General features: G+C 45.3%; 1 protein-coding gene across 1 annotated transcript in view; it reads right to left on the reverse strand.

Annotated features, from left to right (window-relative positions):
• Positions 1-12,778, reverse strand: part of LOC137655775 (E3 ubiquitin-protein ligase RNF123-like) — a 233,307-nt gene that overhangs the window by 63,943 nt on the left and 156,586 nt on the right. Inside the window, exon 15 of the mRNA XM_068389912.1 lies at positions 10,455-10,735. Within this exon, the coding sequence (XP_068246013.1) occupies positions 10,455-10,735 (281 nt within the window). The remainder of the gene's footprint in view (positions 1-10,454; positions 10,736-12,778) is intronic.

Below are 12,778 nucleotides of genomic sequence, written 5' to 3' on the forward strand. Positions count from 1 at the left end.
TACAGGTTGGAGATCCTCTATAGTCTTTTATAAATATTATGCAAAGCAAGTGCATGAAATTAAGCACTTCGTGGTGGCGGCAGGTAGTGTTATAAAACCTGTCGTCTAGTGCTGCGATGAACAGTGAACTGTTTGGGAGTTTACAGTGAATGGGTGAAAAGGTGTTATCACCTTTAAGTGTAATACCTTTTATTAAGGGTCACCCTGGTCCCCCCTTGGACTGTTCTTTATAGGTGTAGAATCTAACCAAAAACACCTGTGCCATGTGTACATTCGTATGCAGTGTTTCAACACATCCAACATCTAAAGTGAAATTATCTTAATAATTTTGCAATATCTCTGAGTGGCTTTATTTAACATATAATTTTTCCCTCTCAGATGATAAACATGTTGGTTATGTAGGAAATTATTCTATTTTAATACATTCATTGCTGTATTTATTCTTGACTATACAAATAAATACAAAAAAATGTATTTGTGTCTTATTTGCCCCACAAGTAGCTGAATAAAACTAGCCAGAGTCCTTTAATTATTTTCCTAATATAAAATACTTGAAGTTGCTTTAATGTATGAATATGCTTGTGGTAAGTTAATTCCACTTTGTTCTTACGTATACAAAACCTTCTCGCTTCTATAGTCAAGAGTTGACAATTTCCCAAACATAGCGGATATGACGAATAACGGTAGCGTCATATATTTTTGCGGTCTGGTGACCATATAGAAGCTGATTCAAGGTAAAGACCCTTATACAAACCCACAGATATAGTACTTTCAAGTAATTCTCTGGTAAACTTCCATCAGGACAACATGGCTGAGCCCAAAAAACGGATTTTGAAGCAAAGCGAAAAATCTATTTTCGGGTGAGATAGCCATGTCGTCCTGATGGACCCGCCCTCCTTTTCTAGAAAAGGAACATACATATGTAACAAATCCCCACCCAAAATTACTCTCTCTGTAGCCATCCATGCTTAATTGCAACAAGGCCGATAGCAAATGTATTGAGCCTCCTGTGGGGCACATCTTGCAGGTAGTGGGCTATGAAAGTGTTCTGACATTTCAACACCCCAGCCTGAAGAACCTGCATCACTGAGAAGTTCCTTTTGAATGCCAGGGACATAGCTACGCCCTTGACATCATGAGCTCTGAGGCGACGTGAAGGAAGAGGGTCTGGACTCAGCACATGATCTATGACCTTGCGAATCAATGCTGATATGGTGTTGTTGGTGACCCTCCTCTTGGTCCTCCCTGTGCTGACAAAGAGTGCAGGCACATGCGGAAGGGCTGCGGCTGTTCTCTTAAGGTACAGCCTCAAACTCCTCACTGGGCATAGTAAGAGATGATCAGGGTCATCTCTTATAGAACGATGACTTGAAATCTGGAAGGAGTTGAATCAAGGATCTGCTATTCCTGGATTGGGAGTCTTAGCAACAAACTCAGGGACGAAGCTGAACGTTAGCTCTCCCCATCCCCTTGAATGGGCGATGTCGAATGGGAGACCATGAAATTCCCTCACTCGCTTCGCCGAAGCTAAAGCTAGCAGGACCACCGTCTTTCAAGTTAGGTGGCGATCTGTTGCCTGGCGTAATGGTTCTTAAGGACGTCTCTTTAGAGACTTGAGAACTCAAACCACGTTCCATGGGGGAAATCTCACTTCAGACTGAGGGCAGGTAAGTTAATAACTTCGTATGAGTAAGGAAAGTTCTAGCGATGAATAAATGTCCTTTCCATTCAGTCTAAAGGCGAGGCTTAAGGCTGAGCGATATCCTTTCACCACCGAGACTGACAGGCGCATTTCTTCACGCAAATACACGAGGAACTCCGCTATTACTGGAATACTGGCATCAAAAGGGGAGATACCCCTTCCACGACACCAACCACAGAAGACTTTCCCCTTTGGCAGGTAGACTGCAGCTGATGACTTTCGCAGGTATCCAGAAATCCTGCTTGTAACTTGTTGCAAAAATCCTCTCTGAGAGAGGAGATGCTGCATAGTCTCCAGGCATGAATGTGGAAGATTTGGCATGTGGTTGTTTCAGTAGATCGCGTCATGGAGGGAGTTCTCTTAGAGACTCCGTCAGGATATGCTGAAGGTTCGAAAACCATTCCCCGTGATGTCATAGCGGAATTATGAGGGTCATTGAAAGGTTGACCGATGCTCTGACCTTGTTGAGTACCCTCCTCATCACACACACACAACGGGAGGAAAGGCGTAAACATCGAAGTTGACCCACCGTTGTTGGAATGCATCTTACCAGAGACCCTTGGGGTCTGGGACTGGGGAGCAGTACAACGGGAGCCTGAAGTTTAGGGCCGTTGTGAAAAGATCCACCGTCAAAGAACCCCACAAAGTCAGGACTTTGTTGGCTACTAGATGATGCAAAGACCACTTGGTACTTAGTATCTGAGATGCTCTGCTCAGTTAGTCATCTAGCATATTCCTCTTACCCGGAATGAAGCATTACAATAGTGGTATCGAGTGAATCTCGGCCCATCTCAGTAACTTTACTGCTAGATGGAACAATGGCTGGGAAAAAGTACCTCCATGTTTGTTGATGTAAGCTACTACTGTGGTGTTGTCGCTCATCACCATCACTTGAGTGGCCCGCCAGGAACTGTTGGAACTGTTGAAGGGCCAGAAAGACAGCCTTCCTCTCTAGGAGATTTATGTGGAGGTGCTCTTCTGACTTTGGCCAAAGGCCTGAAGTCATGTGGTGCAGCACGTGGGCCAACCCCGCCCCCCGATTTTTTTTTTTTGAAGGGTCTGAAAACAGCATCAAATCTGGGAGGACAACGAGAAGGTCCACTCCCTTTCACAGGTTCTAGTCTGACACCCTCCATTCAAAGTTCGTCTGTTCCACTGATCCAATGGGGATCAGGAACTCCATGGAATCGAGAGCCTGATTTCCCCGGGGTTTGAGTTACCACTAGAGAGATCAAATCCTGAGGTGACCATTGGGAACTAGACAGGCAAGCGATGATAGGTGACCAAATAGACGTAACCATGTCTGGTCTGGAAGCTCTTCTCGTCTGAGAAAGGGTCTTGCGGCCTTTCTCAGCCTTGATATTCCTTCGTCTGATGGGAAGGCTTTGTGGAGATTGGTGTCTAATATCATGCCTAGGTATACCAGTCTCGGCGTAGAAAGCAGGGAGGACTTCTGGAGGTTTACCATGATCCCCAGATCTTGACAACAAGTTTGTCTCGATGTTGAAAAAGGGTTGACACCAAGTCTGGTATGATTAGCCAGTCGTCCAGGTTACGAAGGAGACGGATGCCAATCCTCAGTGCCCAAAATGACAATAGGGCAAACACTCAGGTGAAGATTTGAGGTGCTGTGGAAAGACCGAAGAAGAGCACCTTGAACTGATATTTCCTGTTATCTAGGCTGAATCTTAAAAACTTCTTCAAAAACAGATGGATTGGGATCTGGAAGTATGCGTCCTTTAGGTCCAGTGTGTACATGAAGTCCTGTGGTCTTATCGTGTCTGCTGTCTCCATGCTGAACGGAGTTAATTTGACAAACTTGTTCAGAGGTGAAAGGCTGATAACTGGTCTCCAGCCTCCAGACTCCTTTTTGACAAGAAAGAGTCGACTGAAGAATCTTGGAGATTCGTCGAGGACCTCCTGGAGAGCCCCCTCTTCAACAGGGTCTGGACTTCCGCCCAGAGGGCTAGACCCTTTGCTGATTCCATCGCAAAGGAGTCTATTGACATTGGATTCTTTGTCAGGAGAGGGAGAGATGTTATGAACAAGATGCGATACCCCCATAAAACCACGGAGATTGTCCAGGGTTCGGCCCCAAGTTGCTTTCACCTGTTGCAGCAACTTTGTAGGCATCTCTCTACTGGTGGACAAGCAGGGGGAGTGCCTATCCTAGCGTTTGCAACCTCGGCCGCTCCCTCTAGGACATTTTCCTCCCCTGAAGGACTTTGTGCCTTTCCTATACTAGGCAGGAAAGGGCTTTTTAGACACCTTTGTCTTCACTGCTGTTTTGTTCTTCATGGTATTGGCTGGAAGGGAATGCTGAGGAGCTGATGGTTTATAGGACTTGGATGGTAAAGCCATATGAAGGAAGGAGTCTTGATGGGATTTTCTCAATCTCTCAGCAGCATGTTCCACGTCCTTAGGCTCAAACAGATGGGATCCATCTAGAGAGGTATTCCTGAGCCTGGCAATCTCGGCATTTGGGACTTGTTGGTGGAATCTCTAAGACACTGCATCCCGACGTTTCAGAATGGTATTTGCCCATAATTTTGAAACGTGATGGGCGAGAAACTCGATCGTACAGGTGCCAGAGAGCAGGAAAATCTCCATAGCTTTCCAGGTACGTTCCTTGGAGAAATCCTCAGTTCGTACCAGGAAGCCTCACGAGAGTCAGGATCTGCCAGAATGCACATTCCAACTCTTTCTGCTCTCCTTCCAACGTTGGACTTGCAGCGAAGTCTCCTTCTTCCACCCCCGAGAGCTCTTCTCGGGGTGGGTTGCGGACATCCCTTGAGTGACTGGCTGCATCTGTAGGCTTAGAGGTCCTTGAAGAGGACTTTGGAAGAGTCTTGGTGTCCTTAGGTTCCTTCCATGGAAGGATGTAGTACTCGAGCATCGAAGGCAGGATTGTCGTGTCCCTCCTGACTTCTATCGGTGGTGGAGAACTCTCCATGCGAGGGAAAACTTCCTCTGAAGGTAGAAAAAAAGGAAGCCACTCCCTCGCGCGACTCCTTCGGCAGAGGTGAGGTAGGAGAGTGTCCAGTGGAAGATGCAGGAGGAGCAGGCTTCGATGGCCTAACAGGAGTCAGTTTTACCCTCGGGGAAGTAACCACATCTGAGATTCCTCTCTCCCTCTTCAGGGGAGAAAAAGAAGCCGTGGTTCCTTACAGTAGGTCTGCTGGGGCTGTAGGATGCTCCGAAGAGCGGGCAGCCAGAGCAGGCTTGAAGGCTTACACCACTGCTCTGACCATAGCACTGAACCATGGCTGCCCTCTGACTGACGCACTGTTGTGAAAGAATTAATAACTATCATTAGGAAAAATACAAATTATTATGTTTTGAAACTTGCATATTTTTTTAATGTATTGTTATAATTTTGGTCCTACCCATTGTCTAACAAAAATTTTTTTTGCAGCACGCCTTACTCTCTGTAGGGTTTGGAGAGGCAACTAGAAGTTGAGTCAAGACATGGCACAAGTAAAATGATTGGAAGGGTCCTGCATTATTCCTGCAACTGTTTATATGGCTATTCAGCTTGATAAAAAATCTGGTAATGTAAATATTTCTGTCCTGCTACATGAGTCACTTCCCAAACTTGTAATTGATGTTAGCATTTTCTGACAGTGACCAGTGACCTACCTAGAGATTTAGAAAAACATTTTGAGGGGTGTCATAAACATTAATAGTTCACAGGAGCTATTGAAATGGCATATCTGGTCGGAGGCCCAAGAAGTGAATTCAGATGTTAGGAGAGTGACTGTGTTCGAGTTTAGTCTGAATTGGTTCAGACTTATTCAAAACAACTTCCAAGAATGAGATTTAGGCTCTACTGTTGTTGACAAAATTTTCAAGACATTGTTATTGTGGGCCCGTAGAGACCTGCACGGCATCGTATACGGCTGTACTGTTCAGAATTTGATAAATTTTAAGTGACTTTGCAGCTTAGTGGTGAACTGGATATTGAAGGGACAGTATTGATTCAGGGAAAATTATTGTAGTACAGTATTTTCATAGATCTATATTTTCTTATGGGTGGTTGGTTTGAGATGGCTTGAGGATATCTTGACCTTGTGATTAATTGGTGGCATGTGAATAATTTTTTTATTTTTATTCAAAATTTGTTTATCTTGTTACCCTGATGCTGAAGTGTAAAGGAATAACTAATTTTGCCTTTAATTGATTATTTTAATTGACAAAACCATGTTAATGTATACCTAACAGTTTTTTGTTTCATTTTCAAATAAATATTTTTCTTGTTTTTGTAAAGTCTGAATTTAATTACAGAACCTTTCCTCATGGCGTCCTTTCCTCAGCCACTGTTTTTTAATCTTTCAAATAAGTTATTTATCATAATTTTTTCCTCCCACACTGTATTCTGTTGCCCGATTTAAAAAATTATAATGTGCATTTCACCTAATGTCCTGACCCTTACTTGAGCTTAAAACCATCTTCCCTAAAGAATATAGAGCTATATACAATATTCTACTGATTTCCCAGAAATGAATCAGTGGTCAAGCTACCTGCATGTTAAATGAAAGGGAAGATAAAAAGCAAGATTCTAGCTGGGTCCCCTTGCCCAGTATAAAAAAAAAAGGGGTGGTGCCCAGACTTCCGTTATCTTGACCTGTTACTTAGGTTTTTGGGTATTCCACCGTTGTATATTTGTTGTGTAGTGAACGTCGGGTTGTGGTTGGCATTCAGACACTAGGCAGTTCGGGTGCTACTTCTGGCCACAGTCTGTAAACCACTACACTGTCAGACAGATCCCGTGAAGGGAAAGGGGCCAAACGTTCCCTGTGAGGACAGTCTGCTGTTGGTGGGTCCCCCTTGGCAGAAGGCAGCTTCAGAATCCTGAGCCCTTCTGTGGAGAATGAGGGGAATGAGGCGATGGGGATCTGTCGATTTGATGTTCCTTAAACCTAGGAGTGTGTAGAACCTGCTCATGACCATGGCACAAGTGCGCTGGTGAACACTGGCACATTGGCGAGCACTGGTGGGCCGGAGTACACTTGTGCGAAGGAGAGCGCTGGGGCAAAGTAAGGTGCTGCGCAGGATGAAGATGGTGCACAGTTTCCAGCGAATGCGCAGGAAAGCGATGGTGCTCAGTATGGTGCTGTGCCGGAGGATGTTGGTGCACAGTTTTCGGTGTATGCGCAGGAGAGCGTAGGCACGCAGGTGAGCACTGGAGGGTGCTGATGAGCTGGAGAGAGCTTTGGCACAGGAGGGCGCTGATGCGCAGTGGAGCGCTGGCGGCAAGAGAGCGCTAGTGCTTGGGAGAGCAGTGATGTACAGGAGAGCGCTGCTGGTTAGGAGTGTTAGCGAGCCAGAGACCGAGGCTGCGCATGAGAGCGCTAACTTTTCAGGGAGCGCTGACGAGCTCGAGCTGGAGAGCACAGTTGCGCTGGAGAGCGTAGGTTGGCTGGCGAATTGGAGAGCGCCGGCAATTAGGAGATTGCTGGAGCATTGGAGAGCGCTGAGGACGAGCAGGAGAAGGCTGGTGGTCAGGAAAATGTCGAAGCGCTGGAGAGCGAAGACGCTCTGGAAAGCGTTGGAGTGCAGGCTGGCGCTGACGTGGTGTTGGAGAGTGCTGGTGCACTCCAGGGAACTGGTGAGCTGGAGAGTATTGGCGCTCTAATAATGATAAGGGGTTCATGAGAAAAAATCTTCAATTTTTTAGTATCTATGGAAAATACAAATTACTTGAAATTTTATTATATTTTTTTATAGTACAATTCTTGTTAATATTTTAGCTCTCATCTCAAAATTCCTGTATCTCATGACACACTTTTTTCTTATTTTTCAGTGACAACACCCTACACCCAGCGGGGGTCTTGTTTTAAAATTTAACTTGTCAAGTTTTCAACCAGGTTTGTGAAGTTAAGGATACCTTGACCTTGTGATTAATTGGTGGTTGATGTCGATTTACTCACTAGATCCCTTTAAAACTTGAAACAAAAACAAGTAGGTTTGATGGACCATTTGATGGACATTATCTAACAATGATATCGTTAACACCGATAAAATACCAGCCAAAGTTCGAGTCAGGTAAAGGTATGATAGAATAACGGTAGCTGTTACATTATTAATTTGAAGACTGTCAAAAGCAGGTTTGCTTGGATGAAGTATGGAGAAATTGTTGGGATGGGCGGCGAGAGTGATTTGGACTTCGCTCTGGTTTTGAAGGCGATATGGAGACGTGGGCTAGGGATTAGATATTTTCTAGTTTTTTTAACATGGGAAATTCTTAGAATATTAGTGCAGAGGACATTTTAGAGAAAGAAAACCCTACAGTAGCGGTAGTGTTGCTTGGTGAGATAGTTGGACCACCCAGGCAACAGCAACGTACACAGTGTCGTTTATTATGTACTATAATATGCAGAAGTTTGTAGCATGGGTTTAGAAAGTTACTATACTGTATTTGATCTACTATTTAGCCATCCCCTCTGGGTGTAACACTGAGGATTGTAAGTTTATTTCCCTCTCTCAGGAATGAAATAAACTATTCCCTTTCAAAAAATAAATATTTTTATTGTTTTTATGAAGAGAGCGTTTCATTCCAGCACCGTACACCATTGTTTCCTTCTCACCCACCCATTATATGTTTATTATTATTTTTCTACTTTACAAAATCTAACCTGAGATTCAAGCCATTTATGTATGCTGCTCATTTCCCCAGAAATGAATCAAAGGTCATGCTACCTGTTTATTCAGCAAGTTCAAGGCAGAAGAAATAATAGGGAAGTAAGGTTCTAGATGGGTCCCCTTGCCCAGTAAAAACCAAGGGGTGGTGCCCAATGCCCAGTTCTCTTGACCTGTTACCCAGATTTTTTGGTATTCCACCGTTTTACCTTTTGGGTGTTGTGAACGTTGGAGTGTGGTCGGCGTTCGAGCACTAGGCAGTTTGCATGCTACATCTGGCCACAACCTGCAAACAACTACAGCAAGCTGCTGCACGCTTAGGTAGAACCTCCGGAGGATGTACAGGAGATAGGAACGGTGACAGCAGGTCAGCAAGTTGGCTGGAAGGTTGAACTGGAACAGGGATGTGCCCTTTGGAAGGGCAAACATCCACCGATGGGGTTCGCTAACGATCCGCAGAAGAGTGCAGGGCTGAAGTCAAGAAGACTAATGGCAGCGTCGTCAGGAGAAGGACCAGGAACGGGCGAAGGTTGAGGGCCAGAAGACGACTGAAGCGGAGACTCCTCTGCGAAGACGAGGCTAGAGAGCCGAAGAGGTGCCTTTTCCCCGATGGTGATGGGCAACCTCTAAGGCAAAGCAGAGGGCGAGCTCTGCGACGGAGACACCCTCTAAGGGCCGTGGGATCAACAAGCTGACCTTGAGCAGCAGTCCTCCAAAGATGAGTCTCTATGAGAGAACACCCCCATGGGGAAGAAACCCTCACATGAGAGACAGACGATGGACTTAGTTTCCCTTTCCCCCTCGAAGGATGAACAGGAACAGGAGAAACGTAGTCGGTAGCTACAGCTAGAGAGCCTGGAGGGGCAGGGGCATTGGCAGCGGCCACAGAAGACGCCTCTGACACGACAACGTCGACAAGAGGTAGCGGATCCACCTACGAAGTCAACGACCTTGAGCAGCAGTCCTCCAAAGATGAGTCTCTATGAGAGAACGCCCCCATGGGGAAGAAACCTTCACATGAGAGACAGACGATGGACTCAGTTTCCCTTTACCCCTCGAAGGATGAACAGGAACAGGGGAAATGTAGTCAGTAGCAATAGCTGGAGAGCTTGGAGGGGCAGGGGCATTGGCAGCGGCCATAGAAGACGCCTCTGACACCATAATGTCGACAAGAGGTAGCGGATCCACCTCTGAAGTCAACAACCGCTGCACACTCGCGCCGCGGAGGATAAGTTGCAGCAAGGAGTCCTTGGCGGGCGGACTCGGAAGCCCCAAGGATGACCACACCTGTAACGCAGAAGACATAGACAAGGCCTCACCCAGGGGGAGAGGTGGGGGCCGCTTCGCTAGGAGAAGCAACACCATCTCTCGAGGACCGAGGTTGGCCACTAATTAAAGGGTCTACACTACTGCTCGACAGTCTCTCGGAAGAGGCGGAAGAAAAGGTCTTGGGTTTTTCCCCTTCGAAGGAATTCCTTCAAACATATCAATCAATGGCAGTCCAAAAAGAGGCGAAGGATGAGGAACGCCAACGACCGTACACCATCCGAGCCAAGAGCAAAGTGAGCTAAATCACCGGTGTGTGAGCGGGAGCGGTAGCAAGCTAAAAACCCCCTACACCCACTAACTGACAGAATGGGTAGTTAACACTTGTCATTTCAGCTTCACCGAAAGTAATACCCCAATTAAATAGCGTAGGTTTGTATTCCAGTTATGGAAGAAACAAAGTTTGAACTAAATACATAAAACAAAAGAGCAAACCTAAATGTTTGCTATTGATACTTTTTGACTGGATTGGATTTATGAATCTAAGCCAAAGGCAAACAGGAGAACCCCACATTTACAGTATGAAGTAAAAGTTGAGGAGATTGGACAGAAAGATGAAGAAACGAAGCGGGAACAGAGGTATACTTAAACACTAAAAAGTGAGTGCAGTTGGGGCAAAAAGGACGGTGCAAAGAACTTCAAGTACTGTTATTAGATTATTGTTTACTGATAGCATTAACCCTGCTAGGGGACTATAACTGCTTTCAGGTCTACTTCCATTGTATCTAAATAAAGGACTTAAAAAGTATGAATTAAAGTGCAGCAATGACATCCAATAACATCTTACCTTATCTTTGCAATGTTTAATCTTCTTATCAATTTCATGGACGTGGGCAACATTATCGTTCATCGAATCCCTTTGGGCTGCCACTTTACCCAATTGCTTATGTGCTCCTATGTGATACAATAATATAATGCCATCCAATAAGTGAAGGAGAGAGTTGTGAATCAACATGGCTTGTTCTTGAACACCAGATTTATCTTCCATGTCACTTGAGGTCACTGTTACATGTCGAACATCCGATACTGTTGGCTTCTGGGAAACCAGGTGTTCTCCAAGGACGGCTCCTGTTCAGGTAAGATTCATAATTAAAATAATTAATCATAGAGTACTTCAAAGTAGATAAATATGGATTATATCATTAAACGCGAAAGACTTGCTTTCAAAATGACAAATTCGTATATAATTTGTATTTTTCCCAACGATACAAACCTTAGCTATTCATTTAGGGGTATTACTTTCTGTGAAGCTGAAATGACGAGCCATTAAAATTTAGCGACGGTTAACTACCCAAACCGCTACTTAGTGGGGGTAAAGGGGGCAGCTTGCTACCGCTCCCACTCCCATTCACACATTTGTCATTTGTTCCGTAACTGGAATACAACCCTACGCTATTCATTTAGGGGAGACTCACCCATTAGGAAGAGTGGACGTCCCTGCCAATCTGGCTTTTGGCTTTACCCGGGGGCTCCTTATCTGAGTATGTTAGTACTGTACTCAAAATAAGGAGTCCCTGCGTCTCGCTAAAACCTTGTTACACAAGGTCCGCGGCCTACGCAAGCTGTGTGTTGAGATATTTAGAAGTGTGACTGTCTAGGCAAAGTTATTCTGAGTCTTTTTGTAATAAAAACTGTTGTAACCAAGACTTTCCCAATAACACCTCGCCAGGGTATGGGGACGCAACAGTATTAGCTTAATACTAGGTACACAAGGGAGCATGGTTTGCCTGCAGTGGTTTGAGGTCAGCTTATGTAGAGAACCCAGGATGCTGCTACCCCAAGAGAGGGGAGGATGAAGAAAAAAATAAGAGCCAGTCAAATCTTTTCATTCACGCAGACTAAAACCAGGTAACAGCGCCCTCAACCTTCTGTTACTTGTCCAATGAGCTTGAGGTATACAACTAGCTGTTGTGTAGCCACCACATGACCGATAGAGATCGTATCGAGTTCCTGTGGGTCACGTCTTGCAAGAGAAAGGTTGTGAAAGTCACCTGGAGTATTCACATCCTTGCCTGTAGAACCTGTGTCACAGAGTAATCTGCTTAGAAGGGCCAGGGGGCATACTGTAGCTATGCCCCTGACATCAATGGGTCGACGTGTTAGATGAGGATCTGCATTCATAGTGTAACTGATGATTCTGTGAATCCGGTAAAGATGATGTTTTGTTGATCCTCCTCTCGTTTCTCCCAGTGCTGATGACAAGAAAAGGAACCCAGGTGGGCTGTTGCCGTTCTCTTGAGGTAGAGCCTCAAACCTTAGCCCGGGTACAGTAACAGATGATCTGGATTGTCAGTTACTGAGTGGGGACTTGTTGTCTAGGAACCATTACCTCTGCAGACTATGTCCGGCAACATACTCGGGGACGAAACTGAACATTGCCTTTCCCCCTTATCAGGAAGGGGTGATGTCGAAAGAGAGACCATGAAGTTCCTTGACTCGTTTGGCAGCTGTCAAAGTGTGTAGGAACACTGTCTTCTAAACCAGGTGAAAATTTGTTGCCTAGTAAAGTGGAACGTAAGGTGGTCTCCTTAGAGACCGGAGAACTCGAATCATATTCCGAGAGAGTGGTCTCAATTCCGACTGGGAAAAGGCAAAATTGTAAGTCCGCATGAGTTAGGAAAGATCTAGCAAGTGAAGGTACTTCCGGACTGAGGTTGTGTGGTGCAGCACTATGGTCCCTCCTCACTTCTTTTGATGTGTCTAAGCACAACATCAAGTCCGAGGGTGAGGAAGGATGAGGTTATACCACTCCGTAGATTCTCGACTGACACCCGTCCCATGAGGTTAGTTCAAACTTATGGTTCCAAGGGGATCAGAACGTCTGGGGGAATAGAAGGCCTGATTCCAACCGGACTCAAGCCACCACTGGAGAGAACGAATATTGAAGCAGCCGAGATGATAGGTGTCCTAGAAAAAATAGTCACTCTGGGCTAGGAGTTCTTCTCGTTTTGAGAAGGGGTCTTCTGACTTTTATACGCCTGTCTTTGATGAGAAGGTTTTGTGGACATTGGTGTCTAGAATCATTCCCAGATATACCAGTCTTCTGAGAGGGAAGTAGGGAAGACTTCCAAAGGTTTACCATGATCACCCGATCTTGGCAAAGAGACTTCA

The sequence above is a fragment of the Palaemon carinicauda genome, chromosome 16, assembly GCF_036898095.1.
Source record: "Palaemon carinicauda isolate YSFRI2023 chromosome 16, ASM3689809v2, whole genome shotgun sequence".
Classification (NCBI taxonomy): Eukaryota; Metazoa; Arthropoda; class Malacostraca; order Decapoda; family Palaemonidae; genus Palaemon; species Palaemon carinicauda.